This window comes from Bufo gargarizans, chromosome 1 (genome assembly GCF_014858855.1).
Source record: "Bufo gargarizans isolate SCDJY-AF-19 chromosome 1, ASM1485885v1, whole genome shotgun sequence".
NCBI classification, from domain to species: domain Eukaryota; kingdom Metazoa; phylum Chordata; class Amphibia; order Anura; family Bufonidae; genus Bufo; species Bufo gargarizans.
The window spans coordinates 66,244,461-66,272,170 of NC_058080.1; the positions used below are offsets into that span (position 1 = coordinate 66,244,461).

The 27,710-nt window shown below is 50.2% G+C and overlaps 1 protein-coding gene across 6 annotated transcripts in view; it reads right to left on the reverse strand.

Annotated features, from left to right (window-relative positions):
• Positions 1–27,710, reverse strand: part of LOC122939830 (lysine-specific demethylase 3A-A-like) — a 92,163-nt gene that overhangs the window by 22,094 nt on the left and 42,359 nt on the right. For all 6 annotated transcript variants that reach the window (XM_044296011.1, XM_044296019.1, XM_044296024.1 and 3 more), the window contains 2 exons: positions 8,219–8,458; positions 7,902–8,073 (listed from right to left, as the gene is read on the reverse strand). In XM_044296011.1, coding sequence (XP_044151946.1) covers positions 7,902–8,073; positions 8,219–8,458 — 412 coding nt within the window. The remainder of the gene's footprint in view (positions 1–7,901; positions 8,074–8,218; positions 8,459–27,710) is intronic.

The window sequence follows — 27,710 nt, forward strand, 5'->3', positions numbered from 1 at the left end:
AGCGAAGTAACAATCCCTCTTCATAACCTAAGTAGATAGTTTCCTCCAATGCTAGCTTCTCATACATTAAAAGTATTTTTAAAACTCATTTACCCAGTCTAGCTCTTTCATTCATAAATCTGCTACACCCTCTCGTGATCACTCCCCTAATACACACCCTCGTCTTAAGTTTGGGAGTATATTAAATCTTTTATACACTGACCTTGCAAGCAGTGCTTTATTTACTATTGAAGCGATTACAGGGAACCTGTCACCAGGATTTTGGGTATAAAGCTGAGGACATGGGTTGCTAGATGGCCGCTAGCACATCCGCAATACCCAGTCCCCATAGCTCTGTGTGCTTTTATTGTGTGTAAAAAAAAAAAAAAAAAAAAAAAAAAAAAAGATTTGATACATATGCAAATTAACCTGAGATGAGTCCTGTCCCTGATTCATCTCACATACAGGACTCATCTCAGGTTAATTTGCATATGTACCAAATCGTTTTTTTTTTTTTTTTTTACACAATAAAAGCACACAAAGCTATGGGGACTGGGTATTGCGGATGTGCCAGCGGCGATCTAGGAACCCATGTCCTCAGCTCTATACCCAAAATCCCGGTGACAGGTTCCCTTTAAATGTCTTTTTAGTGGTGTTAAAAAGATTAAAAGATAAAAAGGAAGCTTGAACAGGTTTTATTCTTCTGTATAGGGAACGCGCGGTCCCATAAAAACTTCACTTTTTGGGAATCATTGCGGTAAATCATAGACAACGACTAGAGCAGAATAGTTTTTACAGATTTTAATCAGCCCCGTGGCTTTTAAAGGGAATCTGTCACCAGCGACCCCCCTATCCAGCCTTTTGCACAGACACGTAGTTGTGGTCCCCCTGATTAAAATACAGTTTTTTCTTTTGTTGATCCAAGGCTCCGTTATGACACTATCTTAATATGCAAATTAGGCCTTTGGTGCAATGAGTGCGGCACCATTGCTCTTGTTGTACCGATTTTCGCCCTTCCCATGCTGCTTTGTCACTGTCTGGCCCTCCATCCGCCGCAGAAAGGAGTGGAGATTAGGTGCAACAAGAGCAATGGTGACGCCTGCATTGCACTAAAGCTCTAATTTGTACTGTATATTAAGAAAATGTATCAAAAAAATAGCGTTTTAATCAGGTGACCCACAGCTATGTCTCTGTGCAAACAGCTGGATAGAGGAGGTCGCTGGTGACAGATTAATTTAAATCAGTCACGTATCTGGAGATGCTCAGCAGAATACAGTTTTCAATAAGATATTTTTCTGCACTTCCTGCTGGAAATCCCTTTAAAGACTTTTACCGTCAGATACTTTCTAGCCTTAAAAACGAGATTTTTGTATAACTTACCAGTAAAATCTCTTTCTCGCTCTTTCCTTGGGGGACACAGAAGACCTTGGGTATAGCTCATCTCCCTAGGAGGCGTGACACTAAGTAAGAACTGTTAGCCCCTCCTCCACAGCTATACCCTCAGCCTAGAGAGAGAGAGAGATTGTCAGTTGCGTGTCCAAGTAGTGAAAACAAGGCAAAGTCCAAAAGTGGAACCAACAAGCCAACTACCCAACGGGTAAAACAAACCCGGAAACCGTGCAGAGAAGAACAAAGAATGGGTGGGTGCTGTGTCCCCCAAGGAAAGAGCGAGAAAGAGATTTTACTGGTAAGTTATACAAAAATCTCGTTTTCTCGCCCAGTTTCCTTGGGGGACACAGAAGACCTTGGGACGTTCAATAGCAGTCCAAGAGGGGAGGGACCACAGCACCAAGGCGAAGCACCCGAAGGCATCAAGAAACCGCCGCCTGCAGACCAGGCGGCCCAAGGCAGCAGACGCTGAAGCCCGAGTACGCACCCTGTAGAACCTGGTAAGGTGTGCAAGGAAGAAGTGACCGCCTTGCACAAATGCATGGCCGAAGCCTAATGCCTCTGACCCAGGAGGAACCGACAGCTCTGGTGAAATGAACGGTGACACCAAAAGCAGAACCCTGCCCTTGGTGCGGCAACCACAGCAATAGCCACTCTGAGAAAGAGGAGGAAAGCCACCCTGGATGCCGTCAACCCGTCGCGCGGACCTCCTGGAACCCAAGAGGCCGAACGTAGACAAGAGTCGGAGATCTCCAAGTAAAAAAACTGCAAGGTCCAAACAACGTCCAAACCGGTGAAGTGTCCGTTCCCGGGGGTGGGAAGGGGAGGACGACTGCCTCGACGAAATGAAAGACAAACACCACCTTCAGAAGGAAGGAAGAGACGGAATGGAGAACAGCCCTGTCCTGGGGAAAGACAGAAGGATCGGAACAAGAAGGGCCGCCACTCAGGCACCCGCCAGAGACACGATGGCTACAGAAACACAACCGTACAGGACAGAAGGAGTAGAGAGAACCACTGTAACGGCTCCAAGCGAAAGATTGGAGCGCCAAGAGCCCAGTATGTAGTTCCCAGGGCGGTACCGGAGGGCAGCACAAAGGAACCCAAGAGCCGCTCCACGGAAGAAGGTCCAGACAGGCCCAGAGGGCCGGGGAACGCTGAAAGAAGAAGGGCAGCGCTGACACCTGATACTTCAAGCGACAGAGTCCCAGTCCCAGTTCCAGGCCGGACTGGAGAAAACAGAACCATGGAGAGAGAAAGGAAGAGCGGGGGAACGCCCAGCTTCCCACAGAACCCCAGGTAAAAACCTAAGTCCTCCAACAGATCCTGGACGAAACACGGCCAGGAGCGAACACTAGCGAGCCCACTAGAGTCGCCTGGGCAAGAGTGAAAACCCAATGATCAGGCGCAGACCAGTAACACGGGTAGAACGGTCGGTAGAACTGGTCCCGCCGGCCCCCGAGCAAAGTTGTCCCGGATCCACCCTGAGTGGGGGAGCAGAAGGACAAACGGGCAGGAACCGAAGGGTCCGTCCAGCACCGCCAGATGCCAGGACAAGACAGGCTAAAACCCAAGCCGATGCAGTCACCACAGGAAGACGGACTACAGTCCCGGTGTGGGAGATCTGAAGACAATCTTGGCAAAAGGCAGTCCTCCCAAGCTACCGAGAAGGTAAGTCCATAGCAGAAACATTGCCTAGAATTGAAAACAAAAAACGCAATCTGCACCCAGCGGGAGGACAGAACGCCGTAGACCCGGTAACTAGGTACACAGCTAGTACAACCAGTGTGGACAAGGGGGACTCAAAGGGAACACCAGTACCATCCACATGAACAACCACGCTCTCCCCCGAGGGAAGGGCAGTGAAGGAACAGCCTCTGAAGCGCGGCCGGAACAGAAGCCACATCGGAGTGATCTGTACCGAGTGGGAGCCAAACGGAACCGGCGAGAAAAGGCGGTCGAGACAGAGGCCGGCATAGGAATGGGCAACAGAGAAGCCATAGAACAGCTCAAAAGCAGCACACCGCTACACTGAGACGCCCGGTCCACCGCCTTGAATACCCTGAAGAACTCAAGGCGGAGGTCCTCCGGACCTGGGTAGGCGAGCACCCAAGAGAAGTTGGGTGACCTTCCCAAGAAGAGCAGCCCGAACCTGGTAGCAGATCAGACTGAAGCACCGAGGGCGCCAACCGGAAAGAATCATACCACACTGCACCCGAAGAGGAGGAAAAGGTACTAGGCGAGGGGACCGTAGTCCTGCCAGAGCCAACATAAAATGCGAAGGGCGCTGCAGACAGCACTCTCGACCATGTGACCACTAGCGCAGGGAAACAATGCCGCGGAAGGACGAATGGGTACGTATCTAGGAACCACGAACACTCCCCGGGCGGAAGGGCCAACGAAATGAGTGAGTACCACCCAGCTCGGTGCAGTAGCGAGCAGCAGAGCCCGTCTACTTAAATATAAGGTATTCATCTGTTGCTTATTGGACAACACCTTAGGCTCACACAGGTGGACAGAATGATCTCCTTAGAGAATAGTGCAAGGCTTGCTGCAAACACCGTCTCCCAAGAGAAAAAGTATGTCGCAGGGGGAAAGGAGGCATACGTACGAGTAGCCCCGTAAGCAGTGAGAAGGCTAACCCACCTACGGGACGAGAAGGCATACACGGCCCAAACAACGCACAAGAACGTCCGCTCACTGCAAAAATATCACTCAGCGAAGAAGGCCAGCCACAGAGTCCCACAGTATCTACGGAAGTGCAACTGAAAAGGAGTTATGCACAAGACTAGTAAGGTATGCGATAGAACGCAAACTGACCTCCTCGAAAGGGGGGGGACATGTACATGGCAAACTGCAGTCAGCAAGAGTGCAAGGGCCCGCCCCAAAAAGGGGGTGATGCCCAAGGTCGTAACTACGTCAGAGAAGTAGGGCATACCCTACTTCGCCCAGAAGGGCGCCATGCACATGGCCACACAGTATCCAGCAGGAACGCAGGAGGTCCACCTATTGAAAGGGGGGTCATGCACAGGGCTATCCTAGCATTAAGTGAGTGTGCAACAATTCACCCAACACCGAAATTTCGTGAGAGTGCAACTACTCCACCAATGAAGGGGGAACATGAGCAAGTCAAGCACAGCACATACAAGGACAGCCTTGAATCCCGTGAGCGTGCAAAATTCCACCCATGAAATGAGGGGTGGTCACGCACAAGGCCAGCACCGCATCCAATGGGAACACAAGCGTTCCACCCATGTTAGAAGGCCATGCTCAAGGCCAGCAATGTATCCGGTGAGAGTGTAGTATGCCGCCCAGAACACGAAGGGGAGGAGGGGGGGGGGGGGGGGGGGGCGCCATGTACATGACCAGCATCGCATTCAGGGAGAGTGCGAGCAGCCGGTGAAAATGTGCGTATGTCACCTAAAGGAGGCATGCCCATGGCCGGCAGCGAATCCAGTGAGAGTGCGTACACCGCCCACGGAAGAGGGGTCATGCATATGGCCGGCAGTATGTATGCCGCCACCAGGGAAGGAGGCATGCCCAAGGCCGGCAGTGAATCCAATGAGAGTGCATCATACCGCCTATGGAAGGTGGTCATGCACATGGCTGGCAGTGAATCCAGTGAGTGCCGAATGCCGTCCACAGAAGGGAGTCATGCCTATGGCAGGCAGCGAATCCAGAGACAGTGCGGCGTTCCGCCTAAGGAAGGGGGTCGTGCACATGGCCAGCACCGAATCCGATGAGAGTGCAATATTCCGCCTAAGAAGGGGGTCATGCACATGATCGGCAACGAATCCAGTGAGAGTGTAGCGTTCCGTCTATGGAAGGGGTCACGCACATTGCCGGCAACGAATTGCCGTGTTCCACCTATGGAAGGCGGTCGTGCACATGGCCAGCACCGTATCCGGAGAAACTGCAGTAGGCCGCCAATGAAAGGGCGATCATGCACAAGGCCAACCCGCAGTTAAGGAGAGTGCAGTATCCCGCCAGGAGGGGGGTCCTGCACATGGCAGGCACTCTACAGAAAAGGCCGCATGCACTGACCAGCGCCGTAGCGCGGAGAGGGCAAAAAAAAACCGCCTAGAAGGGGAAATGACCCTGGTAGCGCCGCAGCCGGGGAGCGCGACACCATGCCACCTATGGAAGGGGGGCATGTATACAGGCAGCACTCTGAGATGAGGCTGCAGTGTCCTGCGCAGCCCACAAGTCATATTAATAAATAATTTAATTTATTTCTTTTTATTTTTTTATTTATTATAACCCAGCCTCACTGAGGCAGAAAGCCACACAGGCCCATCGGAAGCCGGCCTGTACCCAAGGGGTTAGAAGGGATCCGGCCTGGGGGCGGCACTGCGATCCTCTGGGGGCGGGGGAACCTCCAGGCGGGAAGATTCGCGCCCGGAGAAGTTCCAGCCCCCTCCAACAGAGGCCCGAATTTTGCGGCCTAGCAGGCCGTGAAGCCGGGGTCCAAATTTTTAGCGGCGCCCGGCTGACCGGGGCCGCACAGTATTTAAAGTACCGGCCGGGCCTACGGAGCGGCACATACCGGCCGCGGGTGCCCACCCCGCGGGCCGGAAGAGCTGGGGACCCAGATAGAGTGGGATCGCGGCCGCGAAGTGTCGCCCAGGAGGGGAACAACATTTCGTGGCGCCCGGCCGGAATGTTCCGACGGTCGGCCGGGGGCTGTTGAGGCATAGCGCTCATTTGTAGGCCGCGGTGCCCACCCGCTGTCGGAAGCGATGACCCGGTAGCCATTTCACCCCTGGAGCGGCCCTTGGCCTAGAACAGCGCTCCATATGGCCGGCAGCCACAACCACCTTGCCCTTGGACCGGTGCCCGTGATGGGTCAGGGGCAGCAAGGCGCGGGCCCTCTGGCCCTGAAGCAGTGGCCGGTAAGAGGGAGGGGGACCCTGAGACCGGGTCTGTGAGGGTGGGAGGCCTGCATAACCCCTACGTCAGGGGCAGCTAGGTGCGAACCTCTGCAGCTCCCCAGGCATTCTTCTTGTCAGGGAGAAGGGTGCCAATGTCCTATGGAGGGGAGGAGAGGGAGCAGAATGTCGCCCTGGCAGCCAGGGGCCAGCCTAGGACTAGCAGGGACAAAAGGGTCCAGAGGCCCTGTCAGTATGGGGGTCAGGCACGCAGGAGACCGGGGTGGGGGGGGGGGACGTAGGGCTGGAGAAGCTAATCTCTCACCACAGCCGTCTTCACCCTCGGTCCGTTCCAGCAGGGTCGCCCCTTCAGCTACTGGCACCGTAGTGGCAGGACGCTGGAAGAGGGACTTGGCGTGCGGGCGACCCTTGTGCTGGCGGGATGTAGGGGAGCTGGGCTGCCCTGATCCACCTTGCCTTCTGTGGGGGAGGCAGAAGTGCGGAAGACCGGCACTGGCGCAGCTCGACCCCGGGAGAAACAGAGGTCTAGTGCGTCTCTGTTGTCCCTGATGTTCTGGAACAAAAAAAGAAAAAAGTAAAAATCAAAAATTAAAACAAGGAGAAAACAGCCCTGCAGAGCAGGGAGTGTCTTGCCTCCTTGGACACTAAGCTAAAAACTGACAGTCTCTCTCTCTAGGCTGAGGGTATAGCTGTGGAGGAGGGGCTAACAGTTCTTACTTAGTGTCACGCCTCCTAGGGAGATGAGCTATACCCAAGGTCTTCTGTGTCCCCCAAGGAAACTGGGCGAGAAAGGGGTGATCCGGCCTTTGTGACTATAGACTACGGGTGATGTGTTCTCTGTGACTACAAAATGGATTACCTATCCTTGGGATAAGCCATAAATATCAGATCTCCGAGACCCCAGACGATCAGCTGACTCAAGTTACCACAGCACTCCATAATGTGCTACGTCCTCGTCCTTTATCCGGCAGTACATTTATTTACCAGTGCCTATGCACGTTCTATAGCTCAGTCTTATTCAAGTAAGTGGTACTGAGATGCAGTAGCGGGCACAACCAAACATGCATAGCTGTGCCTGGTAACCAATGAAGGGACAAGGTGCCCAGTCGGCTGATCCACAAGTGTCAGAAGTCCTTTACCGATCTACTATTGAGGGCCTATTAAAAAGGTAAGTCATCATTTTGTAGTACTGGAAAACAACGAAACAAAAAAAAATTATGAAAGTGTCAGCTCTCCTGCCATCTTGTAAGGATCGACTTTCATTTCAGAAACAGTGCAATATCTGTGCAAAGGTAGAATCTGCCTCATTCACCAGAACAGGGTTTTAACGGTAATACAAGACACAGCACATGGACAGACGGTGCCAGTTCTGGGGAAAAGAAGTCTAGACATTTCGTAAGCCCAAGTTATGGGTTGTCCAGGATTAGAAAACATGGCCCCTTATATCCAAAACAAGTGCCACATCTATGATAAGGCAGACCTGCAATATTTTCATCAATGGAACAGAGCTGCAATACCAGACACAACTCATGGACACCTGTTGTATTGTTTCTGGCACAAAGCACATGTTTGCCTACACCTGGACAGCCCCTTTAAATTTGCACTTCATTCTTGTAAAAAGTGAACAGATCAAATCATATTTACTTGATATATGTTCAAAGCCGTCCCAGAAGTCTCCAACAGTGGCTCCTGTGATGATATCGTTCGTCCTACAGTTCACCAAGTCAACTTCTTGCTCCCCAAACTCATCCCTGAAGGATTCGGGTCTCCACAGGTCAGAATTCAATTTATGGTGCACTCCAGATACCATGACAGGCTGGAAGACAGAAATGCTATGAACACGTAACAAAAGCAGCACCAGATGTTCTAAGAATCGCACATGGACCACAAGCAATAAAAGCACTGGCCAGAGAAGAGAGCAAGAGCGCTGATTTACTCCAATTTACTCCAATATCGCTTACCTGTCCTTGTTTCCAACATTCACGGAAGACGTTCCAGTTGCTCTTATTGGTGGGATCTTGCAGACAAAGCAACCTATTGTCACAGAGCCAGTAGTGCGGGGTATTGAATCCCATCAGACTGGGCTGAACAGCAAGGCCTTGTGGCCTCTTGACTGGGTCAGTCATAGGCTTGGTTTGAACCAAAGATGCAAATATGTCATCGAGCAGTTTAGGTGTGCTCTTCTCACCACCACCCTCAGGCTGCAAACAAAAGCACACACAAAAAAAAAGCTTTTTAATATTCTCTACATTGAAGTTTTTTTAATTATACTCAATAAATCAGAACTTAGGATTTTTTCCAAGCCTTTTAGGGATCGTAGTCCCTTGTTCTTTTTGTTGAATACATACATATAAATGAAAGGTACATACAAATTTGTCATTAAAAAACAAATACATTTATGAAAATATTAGTTATGTTCACCAATCACGTCCATGTTTGAATGGCATGTCATTGATTTCAGAAGAAGCATCATGCAAACTACTCTCCTCCAGATGGAAGGAAACTCTCCAGTACCACCCATGGGTCGCTACCCTGCAAGCCTATGTGCGACTCATTAACCCCTTCTAACCTAGACCTGTTTTCACCTTCCTGCCCAGGCCTATTTTTGCAAATCTGACCTGTGTCACTTTATGTGGTAATAACATTGGCATGGATTTACTGATCTAACAGATTCTGAGATTGTATTCTGGTGAGAGATTGTACTATTTGTATCTCTAAAGGACATGTATATGTATGTGTGTATGTATACAGGTCCTTCTAAAAAAATTAGCATATTGTGATAAAGTTCATTATTTTCTGTAATGTACTGATAAACATTAGACTTTCATATATTTTAGATTCATTACACACCAACTGAAGTAGTTCAAGCCTTTTATTGTTTTAATATTGATGATTTTGGCATACAGCTCATGAAAACCCAAATTTCCTATCTAAAAAAATTAGCATATAATGAAAAGGTTCTCTAAACGAGCTATTAACCTAATCATCTGCATCAACTAATTAACTCTAAACACCTGCAAAAGATTCCTGAGGCTTTTAAAAACTCCCAGCCTGGTTCATTACTCAAAACCGCAATCATGGGTAAGACTGCCGACCTGACTGCTGTCCAGAAGGCCATCATTGACCCCCTCAAGCAAGAGGGTCGGACACAGAAAGAAATTTCTGAACGAATAGGCTGTTCCCAGAGTGCTGTATCAAGGCACCTCAGTGGGAAGTCTGTGGGAAGGAAAAAGTGTGGCAGAAAACGCTGCACAACGAGAAGAGGTGACCGGTCCCTGAGGAAGATTGTGGAGAAGGACCGATTCCAGACCTTGGGGGACCTGCGGAAGCAGTGGACTGAGTCTGGAGTAGAAACATCCAGAGCCACCGTGTACAGGCGTGTGCAGGAAATGGGCTACAGGTGCCGCATTCCCCAGTTCAAGCCACTTTTGAACCAGAAACAGCGGCAGAAGCGCCTGACCTGGGCTACAGAGAAGCAGCACTGGACTGTTGCTCAGTGGTCCAAAGTACTTTTTTGGATGAAAGCAAATTTGGAGTCTGGAGGAAGACTGGGGAGAGGGAAATGCCAAAATGCCTGAAGTCCAGTGTCAAGTCCCCACAGTCAGTGATGGTCTGGGGTGCCATGTCAGCTGCTGGTGTTGGTCCACTGTGTTTTATCAAGGGCAGGGTCAATGCAGCTAGCTATCAGGAGATTTTGGAGCACTTCATGCTTCCATCTGCTGAAAAGCTTTATGGAGATGAAGATTTCATTTTTCAGCACGACCTGGCACCTGCTCACAGTGCCAAAACCACTGGTAAATGGTTTACTGACCATGGTATTACTGTGCTCAATTGGCCTGCCAACTCTCCTGACCTGAACCCCATAGAGAATCTGTGGGATATTGGGAAGAGAAAGTTGAGACGCAAGACCCAACACTCTGGATGAGCTTAAGGCCGCTATCGAAGCATCCTGGGCCTCCATAACACCTCAGCAGTGCCACAGGCTGATTGCCTCCATGCCACGCCGCATTGAAGCAGTCATTTCTGCAAAAGGATTCCCGACCAAGTATTGAGTGCAGAACAGAACATAATTATTTGAAGGTTGACTTTTTTTCTATTAAAAACACTTTTCTTTTATTGGTCGGATGAAATATGCTAATTTTTTGAGATAGGAAATTTGGGTTTTCATGAGCTGTATGCCAAAATCATCAATATTAAAACAATAAAAGGCTTGAACTACTTCAGTTGGTGTGTAATGAATCTAAAATATATGAAAGTCTAATGTTTATCAGTACATTACAGAAAATAATGAACTTGATCACAATATGCTAATTTTTTTAGAAGGACCTGTATATGTATGTATGCATGTTCCATGATCACTCAAAAACGCAACCATTGATTTCAACAAAACTTGGTATACACATTCCTTGCTATCTGGAAAGAAATCTTGTGGGGGGGGGGGGGGGGGGGGGTCACAGTTCTCTAGCACATACCGTTCCCGAGATATTCCCAAGAAATGCAAATATGGCGCATCACATGACCTACATTAGCTAATAGAAGCCTGCAGGTCTTTCTCTTCATATCCCAACTGCCATATACACGGTCACATGACCCTTATCAGCCAATAGAAGCTCGCAGGTCCTTAGTCTCCACATACACACAGTTTTATATCAGGTTTCCATAACAACCCTGCCATTTTTCTTCACTGTTGTAGGTCAGCCTTAAAGGGGCAGGGAGCTATGGATGACACTGTTAAGGGAGCGGAGTGTTGTGGAGGTGACAGTTCAGGGGGCAGGTAGGGTGGCCATTCAGGCCACCCTCAAAAGACGGACTTAAAAACCCATCCCCCCCAGGACCCGCTAAGTAACACCCCCAATCCAGTTAGGTCACGCCCCTTCCCACTCCACAGCTGACAGGGATTGAAAAAAATGAAGGTAAAAATCAACTTCTGTGAGCTTCAGGGGTGGGAGGGAGGGTGAATTTCTCACTGCAGCTCGTGCTCAGACAGCCCTGTTATAGTGGATACTGTCTATATCTTTCTATGACAAACACAAACATTAAATGAAATCGATAAAATATACCCGTGAAAAGCCGGGTCCTTCTGCTAGTTTAGGTGATAAATTTGAGTCAATATTTTTTTTCCCTTTATTTGGGAAAAACATCCAGATTTACAGAAAATTCAGAAAAATGTACTATTTTGGAATTTTTCTATATTTAAGACAGATGGTAATACCTAATAAAATAGTTATCAATCATGTCTGCTTTATGTTGGCATCACTTTATACATTTTCTTTTGTTTTTTTTTAGAATGTCAGATGGCTTTGAAATTTAGATGCAAATTTTAGATTTTCCAGAACAAATTTTTAACCACTTCAGCCCCGCTAGGTGAAACCCCCTTCATGACCAGAGCACTTTTTACACTTCGGCACTACACTCCTTTCACCGTTTATCGCTCGGTCATGCAACTTACCACCCAAATGAATTTTACCTCCTTTTCTTCTCACTAATGGAGCTTTCATTTGGTGGTATTTTATTGCTGCTGACATTTTTACTTATTTTGTTATTAATCAAAATGTAACAATTTTTTTGCAAAAAAATGACATTTTTCACTTTCAGCTGTAAAATTTTGCAAAAAAAACGACATCCATATATAAATTTTTCGCCAAATTTATTGTTCTACATGTCTTTGATAAAAAAAAAATGTTTGGGCAAAAAAAAAAAATGGTTTGGGTAAAAGTTATAGCATTTACAAACTATGGTACAAAAATGTGAATTTCCGCTTTTTGAAACAGCTCTGATTTTCTGAGCACCTGTCATGATTCCTAAGGTTCTACAATGCCCAAACAGTAGAAAACCCCCACAAATGACCCCATTTCGGAAAGTAGACACCCTAAGGTATTCGCTGATGGGCATAGTGAGTTCATAGAACTTTTTATTTTTTGTCACAAGTTAGCGGAAAATGATGATTATTATTATTATTATTTTTTTTCTTACAAAGTCTCATATTCCACTAACTTGCGACAAAAAATAAAAAATTCTAGGAACTCGCCATGCCCCTCACGGAATACCTTGGGGTGTCTTCTTTCCAAAATGGGGTCACTTGTGGGGTAGTTATACTGCCCTGGCAATTTAGGGGCCCAAATGTGTGAGAAGAACTTTGCAATCAAAATGTGTAAAAAATGACCGGTGAAATCCGAAAGGTGCACTTTGGAATGTGGGTCCCTTTGCCCACCTTGGCTGCAAGTGTCACACATCTGGTATCGCCGTACTCAGGAGAAGTTGGGGAATGTGTTTTGGGGTGTCATTTTACATATACCCATGCTGGGTGAGAAAAATATCTTGGCAAAAGACAACTTTTCCCATTTTTTTTATACAGAGTTGGCATTTGACCAACATATTTCTCTCACCCAGCATGGGTATATGTAAAATGACACCCCAAAACACATTCCCCAACTTCTCCTGAGTACGGCGATACCAGATGTGTCACACTTTTTTGCAGCCTAGATGCGCAAAGGGGCCCAAATTCCTTTTAGGAGGGCATTTTTAGACATTTGGATCCCAGACTTCTTCTCACACTTTCGGGCCCCTAAAAAGCCAGGGCAGTATAAATACCCCACATGTGACCCCACTTTGGAAAGAAGACACCCCAAGGTATTCAATGAGGGGCCTGGCGAGTTCCTAGAATTTTTTATTTTTTGCATAAGTTAGCGGAAATTGATTTTTTTTGGTTTTTTTTCTCACAAAGTCTCACTTTCCGCTAACTTAGGACAAAAATTTCAATCTTTCATGGACTCAATATGCCCCTCAGCGAATACCTTGGGGTGTCTTCTTTCCGAAATGGGGTCACATGTGGGGTATTTATACTGCCCTGGCTTTTTAGGGGCCCTAAAGCGTGAGAAGAAGTCTGGAATATAAATGTCTAAAAATGTTTACGCATTTGGATTCCGTGAGGGGTATGGTGAGTTCATGGGAGATTTTATTTTTTGACACAAGTTAGTAGAATATGAGACTTAGTAAGAAAAAACAAAAACAAACAAAAAATTTCCGCTAACTTGTGCCAAAAAAAATGTCTGAATGGAGCCATTCCAGGGGGGGGGGGGGGGGGGGGGGGGGGGGGCTGGTGATCAATGACAGGGGGGGGTGATCAATGACAATGACAGGGGGGTAATCACCCATATAGACTCCCGGATCACCCCACTGGTAAGGCTCCATTCAGACGTCCGTATAATTTTTACGGATCCATGGATCGGATCCACAAAACACATGCGGACGTCTGAATGGAGCCTTACAGGGGGGCTATCAATGACAGGGGGTGACCAGGGTGATCACCCCCCTGTCACTGATCACCCCCCCTGTAAGGCTCCATTCAGACATCCGCATGATTTTTTACGGATCCATGGATACATGGATCGGATCCACAAAACACATGCGGACGTCTGAATGGAGCCTTACAGGGGGGTGATCAATGACAGGGGGGTGATCAATGACAGGGGGTGATCAGGGAGTGTATATGGGTGATCACCCGCCTGTCATTGATCACCCCCCTGTAAGGCTCCATTTAGACGTCCGTATGCGTTTTGCGGATCCGATCCATGTATCCGTGGATCCGTAAAAATCATACGGACGTCTGAACGGAGCCTGACAGGGGGGTGATCAATGACAGGGCGGTGATCAATGACAGGGGGGTGATCAGGGAGTTTATATGAGGTGATCATGGGTGATCAGGGGTTTATAAGGGGTTAATAAGTGACGGGGGGGGGGGGGGGGTGTAGTGTAGTGTGGTGTTTGGTGCGACTGTACTGACCTACCTGAGTCCTCTGGTGGTCGATCCTAACAAAAGGGACCACCAGAGGACCAGGTAGGAGGTATATTAGACGCTGTTATGAAAACAGCGTCTAATATACCTGTTAGGGGTTAAAAAATTCGGATCTCCAGCCTGCCAGCGAGCGATCGCCGCTGGCAGGCTGGAGATCCACTCGCTTACCTTCCGTTCCTGTGAGCGCGCGCGCCTGTGTGCGTTCACAGGAAATCTCGCGTCTCGCGAGATGACGCATATATGCGTGACTGTGCGCAGGGCTGCCACCTCCGGACCGCACATCTGCGTTAGGCGGTCCGGAGGTGGTTAAAGAACCAAGTCAGTTTTAGGGGTTTACATTATATAAATAGACAATTAATTCCCCATTTTAGAAATTACACTACTCAAGTTATTTAAAATCGATTTTAAAAACTTAGTTAACCCTTTGGGTGTTTCACAAGAATGAAATGAAAAGGAGATGAAAAATCCAAATTTTGATTATTTTTTTTAGGCAGATTTTCCCCAAGTTTAAATATATTTTCCTGTAACACAACAAGGGTTGACAGCCAAGCATACGTCAATATCTATTAGCCTGATTCTAAAGTTAATAGAAACACCTCATTTGTGGCCATGAACTTCTGTATGAGCACGCAGCAGGGTGCAAGGGGCAACATATGAATTTTGGACCGCAGATGTCACTGGAATAATTTTCAGACGCCATGTCACTTTTGAAGACACCCTGATGCGCCCCCTACAGTAAAAAAATTCCCCAAAACTACCCCATTTTGGAAATTACACCCCTCAAGGAATCTTTCAAGGCATGTAGTGAGCACTTAGACCCTAAAGTAGTTTTTTTGAGAATTAGGAAACACTTGACTGTGAAAATGAAAAATATTTATTTCTAGCAAAAGTAATTTTAGGCCCAAATCTTTCAATATGTGTACTGAGCACATTGTCCTCAAAAAGGTGATTCATGGAATTGGCTGTGAAAATGATTTTTTTTTTTCCAGAAAAAGATGCTTTACACCCACATTTTTTACTTTCACAGGGGGTAGCAGGACGAAATGCACCACACATTTTGTAACCCATTTTTCCCTGAATAGGGCAGCACCCCACATGTGCTTGTAGCCTGCTGTATGGGGACACAGAAGAGCTCTAGATTTAAACTGCAAAATATGAATTTTGCAGGCCTGAATTGGCAGACATGGATTTTAAGGTACCTTGCTGCATTCAGAAAACTTCTGAGGTCTCCAGAAGTTAAAACCCCCAAGAAGTGACCCCATTCTGGAAAGTGCACTTTTTAGCAAACAGGTGTCTCACAGAAGGTAGAAACACTTGTCAAAGGATTTAAAAGCACACAGCTGTGAAAATGAAAAAAATACTACTAGACCCCAATTTTTCACTTTCACAAGGGGTAAGAAGAGAAAATGCACCCAGTATGTGTTACTTATTTTCTCCCCATTCTGGAAACACCCTAAATGTGCATGTAGCCTGCTGGGCAGGTGTCGGAATTGATAAATGGTGTCCTTTCGTATTCCCTTTTGTAACAAATCTGGGCTACTTCATCTCTCCTTGAGGGTCTCATCACTGGATGACGATAGTGAAGGAGTAGAGGAATGTGGCATCCGCCTCTCCCTCACTTGCAAACTCTGTTTCAGAAGCAAGGATAGCGCATGCCTCTTCAACGGAGTACATTCTCTGGAATGAATGGGTTATTTTATTGGCGTGTGTAAGTGAAAAGTGTCAGGAGGGTGCATGTAGTGATTTAACACGTGTCGGGGAGGGGAGTGCATGTAGTGATTTAACACGTGTCGGGGGGGGGGGGGGGGGGGATAGGTGTATGTAGTGATTTAACACGTAAAAACAGCTGTTCCAGATGTTGTCGTTTTGTTAAAAGCACTGATTTATGTGGTAGTACCACAAGTCCCAGCCAACAACCAGCAGCACAGTGGGGAACAGGTCCTATCTGCAAGCAGTCACCAAGCTGGAATGGCTGCCTGCAGAGACACCAACTGTTCTTTCGGCTGCATAGCGCCGCCATTGGCTTGTTCCAGCCAATCGCAGCGCTGGGAGGGGACACATGTGTCTGGTGTCCCCTCCCTGACCTAGAAGGTGACATGGGGGGAACTGATGTAATCAGCCCCTGCAACCTCTAGCGAAACCCCCCTGCAGCACTATACCATTGCCGGCGGTGTGATGGGCTGGTCTTCACTAACCCGCTCGCTCTCAGCTAAGATGGCTGCCTGCTGATTAGAGCAGCCATCTTATTGCAGTGCGGTGACCGGAGTTTACTATGACGTACTAGTAGGCCATGTGTCGGGAAGGGGTTAAAGATCGGGCCCATTTTCATTTTTCCTCCCCACGTTCCAATAGCCAAAAAGAAGATTTTTGTAAACTCACCTGTAAAATCTCTCTTGCTTAGTTCATTTGGGAACACAGGACCGTGGGTATAGCTGATTGCTGCCACTAGGAGGCGACACTAGGCTGAAAAAAAAGAAAGACTTAGCTCCTCCCCTGCAGGATATACCCCCTTCAGCCTGGAGAGAGCGCATGTTAGTTTGTGCTCAAGCAGTAAAAACATGTGCGAAGCAAAAGAGAACACAACAAATGCCGGTGGGAGCAAACCTGAGCTGAATACCCGACCAGAAACCAACCACCACCACTAATAAATACTTGGTAGGTGCTGTGTCCTCCAATGAAGTAGGATCCGCCGATGCCTAGGAAAGCACCTGGTAGAACTTGGTGAACGTGTGCCTGGAAGGCCAAGACACTGCCTTATACAACTGTAAAGCTGATGCATGGTGGAGATAAACCAAAGAAGCGCCGATCGCTGGTCGGGTGGGCCATAACTCCCCTGGGTGGTGCCTAGTTCTGGGAGCGGAATGCCTCAGCAACTATCAAACAGATCCACCTGGAAACGGAGGTCGCCCAGTCTTTACAAGGACCTCCAGGAAAAAAAACAGGTAAGAGTCTGTACAGCAGAAACCTCAGAGGCCAAAACACATGGCTGATGGAGAGCCCGCTCTCTAGAATGCAAGGGAGAAAGACTGAAAAACCACGTTCGTGATGACGTGGAAGGCTGCGACAGAATTAGTCGGAGGAATTAATTGGAGCACTGCCTTATGTGGGTGCATGACAAGAGAAAAACGTACGTACAAGGCGCTACCAACTCCGAAATTCGCCCCCAAATTACCCACAGGTCGTTTGGATGAGGCCGGTTACCTGGCCGCAACTCTGGAAGCAGAACCAAAAATCCAAGGCCGCAGGATGCTCCTGTGGTAAATAGAAACGCTCCCTAGGAAGCGGTAAATTGGTAGATCGATGCCCCCATAGCCGTAGGGGCTTGTGGTGAGAGACCCCAAGAAAAAAATAAAAAACGCCGGAATCAGGCATGCCCAACTGCATGTCAAAGAACCAATACCTTAGAGTTAGGTAGAAGTAAAACCGATGTGAGAATTACCGGCGATGGGAAGCCTCGTCAGCGACCACATATTCAGTGTGGCAACTCTGCCAGAAGGGGCAACGAGCAGCACCAAGATGAGAGAAATATTCCTGTCGGATGGACTGCGAGGACGACTTCCAACACCCCCACGGTACCCGAGAAACCCAGTTAACGTAGGGAACAAGTAGAGCTGGGATGCCTAAGTTGTACCACACATGGCTACTGGTTAGGTAGACAGAAGGGGAAGGTGGTGAGCTCGAGGAGGGACAAGAAATAGAAAGGGTGTACCGTGCAGGAACGAAACCCCTACCAATGGTGGCAAGGCGTGACAGCCACCCGCTCTGTCTGGCGTGGAGAGACTTGTAGTCCACCCACAGAATGAGCAGTGAAAGGTACGACCACCATGACAAACATTACTCATGTCTGAAGAGAGGTAGCATTGATGGCGACACAGCATCCACTATTAGCACCCAAGTCCCGCTTATAACTAGTGGTAGACAAGTGCCATAGGGACTAAGCTACCCAGTAGAGCGCACCCGAAGCAAGGTGCTGATCAGGTAAAGCAATTATGCAATCAATCGCAAACCCCTGTGTAGCGACAGAAGGACAACAGTCGTCAAAGAAACGGTCATCATCAGTAGTATAAATGAGTAAGAGGCTAGGGGAAAGCCCCATTCCCCTCTGAGACTGGCGCTATACCGAAGTAGCCACAAAATCTAGTGGTAGTGCAATACTCCGCCTGAGGAGGAGGCCATACAAGGAGAGCCATAAATCTAATTCCATACTCCGGCTGAGGAGGCGGCCACACAGTAGAGGCCACCGATTCCTGTGCTAGAAGAATGTCACCTGACGAAGGAGCCGTGCAGTAGTAACCCTAGTGTGACGAATACCACGCCTCGTGCCCGCTTGACGTCACCTACGTCGAGCTCACGAGACGCAGTATGGTCACTTATTACCAAAGCGTGACATTACACCCTCCAGAGGAGCAGGTGAGGTCAGCTTGGTACAGTTTACACAGACACCTCTTATCCACGCAGGCACAGAGTCAACAAGCTGAGAGAGCCTTTTCACTGCCGCAGTGAAAACAGTACCGTCTCAGCCGGGGTATCTGCCACCAGCATCTCGTTTGATATAAGCCCGGTCCACTAACGGGATAATATAGGGTAAGAAACCAACCAGGGGTAGCTTATAATTAGGCCGAAACACGGACGTGGGGATACGTGATCGAGATACAAGATAGCACAAGATTAAATTATATATTTAATCGCCTTAAGGGCACACTAGATAACACAATATACACAGAATATATACAGTGGTCTGAGGTTACAGATACAGGTGACATAGGTACAACAGGGTTAAGCAGAAAAATAAGTCAGTTTACCAGATATATGATTCCTTTGGTTAGTGATGAGTTCTTAGCTGTATTCACTTCGGAGGCAGTGATGCAAGCTGGTTGCAGGTCCCTCCAAACACATTGCACGATGTGACCCCCTTTCAGAGAAAGACCCGCCTGCTTGCTGGCACAAGCCTTTTAACCTGTAGCCGGCCCCTCCCCTCCCGGCCTTTGGGAGGGGTCCACCCCTCCTCTGCCGGACTGGCTGCAAATCACCCACAAAACCCTTTAGGGTTTATAGCTCCAGTCCAGAAGGTCACAGGGAGATGTTTCTGGGACCAACGGATCCGCCTGGGTTCCGGCTACAACTAGAGTCCAAACATGGTGCCGCTATTGGGTTTCTGCGGGGAGATATAAATATCTCCCTTCCCTAGCATCCCACCCTAAAACAAAGACCATGGGCATGTTAATCGTGGCAACCGGGACACAAATATGTATCCGGTTTGTGCCTGTGATGGCCAGGCGATTCATAATTCCTTATGAAATGTAGGTGCCAACATGTCCAGGAGGTATCATTGATACTGGTAAGGGCTGATACCTCCTGCTGGGGATTTTCCTGCAGGATCCGTGCTGTCTGACTGGAGGTGTGACATGTAACCAAATGTGGCCTGCTAGGAGTTTTCTGCTATCTGGCTGTGGACTTATGGCTCAGGCCTGTGGACTTATGAATGGTAGGGGACCAAGGCCCTGTGTTTGCTCCCCCCCAGAACCGTAGTGGAGAGGGGGTGGGGGGGTGGGGAGGGAATAGTGCGGAGAATAGTCACCTAATCCGGATTACTCACCCCATCTTCATCCTCTTCTCGTCACCCCTCCTCAGCTTACCAGCAGGGTCACCTCTTAAGCAGCTGGCACCCGAAGTGGCAGGAGACTGGAATGGCAGGGGGAAGTCTCGCCGGATTCAGGTGACCCCTTGGCTATCGGGAAAGCAGGGGAGCTGGACTGCCCTGGTCCACCTTTTGTTCTTGGGGAGGTCAGGCGGAGAGGGATTCCGACACCAGCCTTGCTACCCCAGCCGGGGTAGACTGAGCTGCTAGGCGACCGTTTCCCAAAACCTAACAGGGAAAAATAAAAAATAATAAAGTACCGTATTTTTCGCCCCATAAGACGCACTTTTCGCCCCCAAAAGTGGGGGGGAAATGCCCCTGCGTTTTATGGGGTGAATGCTTACATTTTACATCACAGTCTGCGACGCTGCAGCATCACAGACTGCGATGTATGAGCTGGGAGAGGAGGGGCTGGAGTCCCCGCCGCTCACCGAAGCATTTATAAACATGAATCCTTATCCTGTTATTAAGTTTAACTAACGCTGCGCTCTCCCATGTATCCCCACAGCACTTACGAACAAGCTTCCATAGCAGGCAGAGGGGAAGGCAGCAGTAACGTCACTCACTGACATTGAGTGCCTGCTCAGCAGGCGGAGCAGGCGCTCAACGTCATTGAGTGACGTTACTGCTGCCGTCCGCTCTGCCTGCTATGGAAGCTTGTTTGTAAGTGCTGTGGGGATACAGGGGAACATGGGAGAGCGCAGCGTTAGTTAAACTTAATAACAGGATAAGGATTCATGTTTATAAATACTTCGGTGAGCATTGGGCCGGTGTATTGGGGAACACCATTATGAGGGGGGGATCTGTGGATGACATAGCAGTGTCATCCACAGATCCCCCCATAACAGCGCAATCCACAGATCCCCCCCCATAACAGCGCCATCCACAGGTCCCCCCCCCCCCATAACAGCGCCATCCACAGGTCCCCCCATAATAGTGTCATGCACAGACACTCAAATTCAAAAACCCATTCAAAAACCCATCCAAAAGCACACCTTTTGGTTAAAAATATATTTTTTCTTATTTTCCTCCTCAAAAACCTAGGTGCGTCTTATAGGGCGAAAAATACGGTAAGTAGGGAGGTCTACCTCCTACAGACACTAAGCTAAAAACTGACATGCTCTCTCCAGGCTGGAGGTGGTATAGCCTGTAGGGGAGGAGCTAAGTCTTTTTTTCAACCTAGTGTTGCCTCCTAGTGGCAGCAAGCAGCTATACTCACGGTCCTGTGTCCCCCAATGATATGAGCGAGAAACTTTTTTCTTTTTCCCGTTCACATAGCCATACGAGGGCTTCTTTCTTGCTGGACAAAATGCATTTTTTAATGCCACTAATTAATTTACCATGTCTTGTATTGGAAAACAAAGAAAAAAAATAATAATTTGTTTGTGGGGTAAAACTGTAAAACACAAAAACATTCCGCTAAGGTTTTGGGAGTTTTGACATCACAGCGTTCACTGTGCGCTAAAAATTACTTAACGTCATTATTTTGTGGCTCAAAAAGATTCCAGCGATACCAAACGTGTGAAGTCGATTCGCATAAAACTTCGTTCTAATACTGGACGGAGCAGGATTAGAATGTATTGGCTCCGATAAGCCGAAGTTATTGCTTCGCGAAGGCTCGCGTGACTTTGCGCAATAACTTCATAAATTAATTTGTACTGTAAAAAAAAAAAAACATTTCCCGAACTCTGGTTCGGTTTCAAGTGGTATCTTGGAACCGAACCAGAGTTCGGAAAATGTTCTTTTACAGTACAAATTAATAAATAAAAAAAACTGGAAGAATATATGCTGGTAAGGTATAAAAAGGAGATTTTTGTATAACTTACCAGTTAAATCTCTTTCTCGCTCTTCCTTGGGGGACACAGACCTTGGGTATAGCTCAGCTCCCTAGGAGGCGTGACACTAAGTAAAACTGTTAAGCCCCTCCTCCATCAGCTATACCCTCAGCCTGGAGATAGAGGCTACCAGTTGCGTGTCCAAGTAGTGAAAGGAAAACAACCAATAACAGGAACAACCAACCAGCAACCCAACGGGGCGCCAAACCATAACCCTGTAACCAAACACAGAAGGGTGGGTGCTGTGTCCCCCAAGGAAGAGCGAGAAAGAGATTTAACTGGTAAGTTATACAAAAATCTCCTTTTCTCGCCCATTTTCCTTGGGGGACACAGACCTTGGGACGTTCAAGAGCAGTCCAAGAAGGGAGGGACCACAAACCCAAGGCGGAACACCACCAGAGCATCAGGAAACCGCTGCCTGCAAAACCAGGCGGCCCAAAGCAGCATCCGCTGATGCATGCGTATGCACTCTATAGAACTTTGTGAAAGTGTGCAGAGAGGACCAAGTGGCTGCCTTGCACAACTGTTCAGCCGAGGCCCGATGCCTCTGCGCCCAGGAAGCACCGACTGCTCTGGTGGAATGAGCAGTGATGCCGAAAGGCGGAGCTCTGCCCTTGGCTCGATAAGCCTCAGACACCGCCAGTTTAATGAAACGGGCAATAGCCACCTTGGAGACCGCCAAACCCTTGCGCGAACCCTCCGGAACCAAAAACAGGGAGTCCGTGCGCCGAAAGGATCCGGTGACCTCCAAGTAAATCCTCAACGCCCTGACCACATCCAGACGGTGCAGTTCCCGTTCTCTGGGGTGGGAAGGAGAGGGACAGAGCGACGGAAGGACGATGTCCTCATTGATGTGAAAGGCGGAAACCACCTTTGGCAGGAAGGTCGGGACAGGCCGAAGCACAACCTTATCCTGGTGGAAGACCAGGAAAGGGTCGGAGCAAGAAAGAGCCGCTAACTCCGACACCCGTCGGAGAGACGTGATGGCCACAAGAAAGATGACCTTGCAGGACAGAAGACGAAGGGAGACTTCCCGTAAAGGCTCGAAGGGGGCGGATTGGAGCGCCGAGAGCACCACATTCAGGTCCCAGGAAGGAACTGGAGGGCGGTACGGCGGAACAGAGTGAGCCACCCCTTGTAAGAAGGTCTTAATGGGCCCTAGAGGGGCCAGGGGACGCTGGAGAAGAATAGACAGCGCCGAAATCTGTCCCTTCAGAGAACTGAGGCTCAGCCCCAGGTCCAGACCCGACTGGAGGAAGGACAGGAGTGTGGGAAGGGAGAATCGGAGAGGAGGGATGCTCCGGGACTCACAGAACCCCAGATAGGACCTCCAAACCCGATAGTAGATCCTAGAGGATACAGGCTTACGAGCACGGATCATGGTGCGGATTACGTCCGCGGAGAAACCCCGTCGCGTTAAGACGGCGGTCTCAATAGCCACGCCGTCAAACGTAGCGAGCCTAAATGCTCGTGGAAGATCGGTCCCTGAGAGAGAAGGTCTTCCCTGGAGGGCAGTGGCCACGGTGCGTCTGCCAACAGCAACATTAGGTCGGCGTACCAAGACCGGCGGGGCCAATCCGGGGCGATTAAAATCGCGGGAACGCCCTCTGCCGCGATCCTCCGAAGAACCCGTGGCAGGAGGGGAAAAGGAGGAAAGACGTACAGAAGGGAGAATTCGCGCCACGGAAGGACGAGCGCGTCGGCGCCGTATGCCTTCGGGTCCCGTGCCCTGGCCAGGTATAGGGGGACCTTGTGGTTGAATTTGGAAGCCATGAGGTCCACGTCGGGGCGACCCCAGCGAAGACAAAGGGCTTCGAACACCTCTGGGTGCAGGGACCATTCTCCCGGGTCGATGGTGGACCGGCTGAGGAAATCCACCGCCCAGTTGTCCACCCCCGGGATGTAAATCGCAGATAAGGCCGGCACGTGCGTCTCCGCCCAGAGGAGAATGAGGGACACCTCTTGCATTGCTGCAGCGCTGCGAGTGCCTCCCTGATGGTTTATGTATGCCACAGCCGTGGCATTGTCCGATTGGATCCGAACAGGGTGGCCCTTCAGTAGATGGGTCCAGTGTCTGAGGGACAGAAAAATCGCCCTCAGTTCCAGAATATTGATTGGAAGTCTGGACTCCGATAGAGACCAAACGCCCTGGACGGACCGGGGAGGGAAAACCCCCCCCCACCCCCGTAAGCTGGCATCGGTGGTAATCACCAGCCAGTTCAGTGGGAGGAAGGACTTCCCCCCTTAGAGGGATATGCAACCACCAGCTGAGGGAAGCCCGAGCCAGGGGAGGCAGAAGAAAGGTCCTGTCCAGACTCCCCGGTGATTTGTCCCAGGCCGACAGAATTGCCCTCTGAAAGGTGCGGGATCGGAATTGTGCGAACGGCACCGCTTCGAAACAGGCAACCATCTTTCCCAACAACCGCATGCTGGATCTGAGGGAAGGGCGGCGATGACGGAGGAGACTGTGAACCGACCCGCGAAGGGCCAGACGCTTGTCCGACGGGAGGCGGACCTCCGCCAACTCTGTATCCAGGAGCATCCCCAGGAAGATCAGCCGTCTGGAGGGGATAAGGGAAGACTTGGGGTGGTTGATAACCCAACCGAACCGCGTCAGGGTCTCCAGGGTGAGGTCCACACTGCCGGATGCCTGAGAGAAGGAGGGTGCCTTGACCAGGATGTCGTCCAAGTATGGGAGAAGAAAAACACTTCTTGAACGTAGAAGGGCCAAGACAGGGGCCAGGACCTTGGTGAACACCCGAGGAGCCGTCGCCAGACCAAAGGGAAGGGCGACGAATTGGAAGTGATCGTCCCCCACCGCGAAGCGCAGGAAGCGGTGATGACATGGAGCAACCGGAACGTGGAGGTATGCATCCTGAATGTCGATCGAAACCATGAAATCCCCTCTTTCCAGGGAGGCCACTGCGGACCTGAGAGACTCCATCCGGAATCTCTGTAGTCGGAGAAAACGGTTCAGGCGTTTTAGGTCCAAGATCGGTCGCACTGAGCCTTCCTTCTTGGGAACCACAAAGAGGTTCGAGTAGAACCCCCTGAACCTTTCCGTCGGAGGCACGGGGGCGACGACACCCTTGTCCATTAGAGAGCGAATAGCCGCGAAGAAGGCGGCCGCTCGTACGGGATCCCGCGGAGGACGGGATCGGAAGAAACGGTCTGGCGGAATGGACGCAAATTCGATCTTGTATCCGCAAGATACAATCTCGAGCGCCCATGCGTCTGAGATGTGGGCCCGCCATACGTTCCTGAACAGGAGAAGGCGGCCCCCCACCCGGGTGGGTGGGGGCGCACCTTCAGGCAGAGGGCTGCTGGCCTGTGGGAGCCCGTGCAGGCTGGGACTTGCGCCAGGTAGGTTGCGTCCGAAAAAACGGCTTCTTGCGCCTATCTTGGACTGGGCCAGAGGAAGAAGAACTGGCCGCGGGTCTAGACCCGGTGGTCTTGCGAAAGGACCGAAACCGGGACGAACCAGCGCGACCACGGGGGGCGCCCTTTGGCCTGGACTGGGGGAGGAGAGTACTCTTCCCACCCGTGGCCTCTGATATAAGTTCGTCCAGACGGGTCCCGAACAGGCGGGAACCCGTAAATGGTAGGCCGGCCAAAGAGCGTTTGGAAGCGGCGTCCGCCGCCCAAACCTTCAGCCAGAGTTCCCTCCTGACAGAAACTGCCAGGGCAGAGGAACGGGCAATGAGGGCACCCGCATCAAGGGAGGCCTCACAGACGAATTTTCCGGCCTGAACAATTAGTTGGGCTAAGGAGCGGAGGTCCTGAACAGGGACGTCCGACCCTAACTCCCGTTCCAGTTGCAAACCCCATTCAGAGACCGCTTTACCAACCCAGGCGGAGGCAAAGACCGGTCTAAGGGCCGAACCAGAGGCAGTAAATATGGCCTTGGAGAGGGATTCCGTACGACGGTCCTCAACAGACTGGAGGGAAGATCCGTCCTGTACCGGAATAGTAGTGCTTTTGGACAGGCGAGCCACGGGAGGATCAACCTTAGGCGGGGATGTCCACGTGGTCACAGAATCCGCTGGAAAGGGATAGCAAATGTCCAGCTTTTTGGGTGTAATAAAGCGGACGTTAGGCCGGGTCCAAGCCTTGGATACCACAGAAGAAAAATCAGCGTGTATGGGAAAAACCTTGGAGGCCTGTCTGGGGCGGAGAAAGGACACGCCGGCCTGTTCGGAGCTGGGGGGGGTCATCGTGTATCTGAAAGGTATCGCTAGCGATAAGATGCCCCACCGCGGACGCCAATTTGGACGGAAGCTCTGAGTCCATGTCCACGTCCGAATCCGCCAGTTCTCCCTCAGAAAGCGTATCCCTTTGAGAGGATAGACTCGACTGAGCTCGCACGCATGGCGGAGAGAGCGAAGCATCTGGAGAAGATGTGCGCTCAACCCTTGAACGTTTCTGAGTATGCCGGGCCCTGGAAGATTCGCTGGGAGGCAGGGAACCAGTGGGGGCGGCAGAAACGGTAGTCCCAGCGGGTGCGACAGGGATTGTGGCAGCCTGCGGGAGAGGCGGTCTATCCACGAGACGGCCCACTACGTGTGTAAGGCTTTCCACTGCCTGAGACAGAGACCTAGCCCAGTCAGGGGGTTCAGAGGCACCGGGGGTCGCAGCGGGAAGCGGGCCCTGCATCGGGGCCTGACATGCAAGGCAATGCGGCTCAGATTGTCCACGCGGAAAAAGTTCCTTACAGGCGGTACAGGCATGGTACCAGGGTTTGGGGGCACCCGTGGGATCTGACATGCTGAAAGGTGGTTGTACTCTAATACAGAGACCACAAAGGGTTATAGCAGCTATGACCAGGAGGGTTAGGAGAGGGTTAACTGTCCTACCAGTGCCTCAGAAGAACGTCAGGAGTAGAGATGGAGCAGATCAGCAGCAGCAGAGAGCAGCAACAGCAGTGAGCCAGCAGATAGCGCCCACAGAAGCCGAGCGATGTACACAGGAGTTTAGAGTCCCCCACCGTGTCTCAGCTTCCTGTCAGGAGTGAGGAAGCGCGGGAAATCTCAGCAGAATCGCGGGGAAAACAAGCTCCGCCCCCTCCAGCGCTTGCTCCGCCCCCAACAGGACGCGCGCGTAAGCCACGCCCCCTGCTGCCGAAAATGCTCTCAGGGCTAAGAAGAAGCCAGATGCCAGAAAATAAAGGGCCCGCAGGCCCCTGGAGTGCGGCGATTTTCCCAGGTGGGTGACCCTCTGCCACCAAGTCCCCTGTTTCGCCGAGAAACAAGCTCCACCGCGATCTGCCCATGTCGGGCATAAGCCCCGCCCCCCGATCGGAACGGAGCGGGCGGCGGCGGGAAGGGAGAGAGGGAGAGAGAATGCCGGGCTGAAGAAAGCAGCGTGGGGGGAACGGCGTGGAGGAAGGCGGCCCCCCTGCTGAGGATAACCTGAGGGGAGCTGGGGAGGGTCTGCTTGAGCGCTCAGAATAAGCGACCACGGGTGCCCCCCTTACCCAGAGGGGTAGGTGCTGCAAATAGGGACGGGGTATGGGCTGGAATAGCCATCTCACCGAACGACGTCTTCACCCTCAGTTCCTTCCAGCAGGGTCGCCCCTTCAGCCACTGGCACCGCAGTGGCAGGAAGCTGGTAGAGGGGCTTGGCGTGCGGGCGACCCCCTAGCTGGCGGGATGTAGGGGAGCCATTGCTGCCCAGATCCTCCTATTGCTTCTGTGGGGGAGGCAGCAGTGCAGATAAATTGGCACTGGCGCAGCTCAACCCCGGGAGAGCAGAGAGGTCCATGCGTCTCTGGTATCCCTAGGAAAAAGTAAAATAACAAAATTAGAAAAATAAAATATCAAGGAGAAAACAGCCCTGCAGTAGCAGGGAGTGTCTTGCCTCCTTGGACACTAAGCTAAAACTGGTAGCCTCTATCTCCAGGCTGAGGGTATAGCTGATGGAGGAGGGGCTTAACAGTTTTACTTAGTGTCACGCCTCCTAGGGAGCTGAGCTATACCCAAGGTCTGTGTCCCCCAAGGAAAATGGGCGAGAAATAAATAAATAAATAAATCTAATTCTTTCTATTTGTTGGAAACGGATCTGCAATTGCGGATGACATATTGATGCATTCCGCATGTCATCCACATTTTTGCGGACCTATTGACTACAATGGGACCACGGACCGCATTTTGCGGACAATAGTAGGGCAAGCTCTATTTTATTTTTAC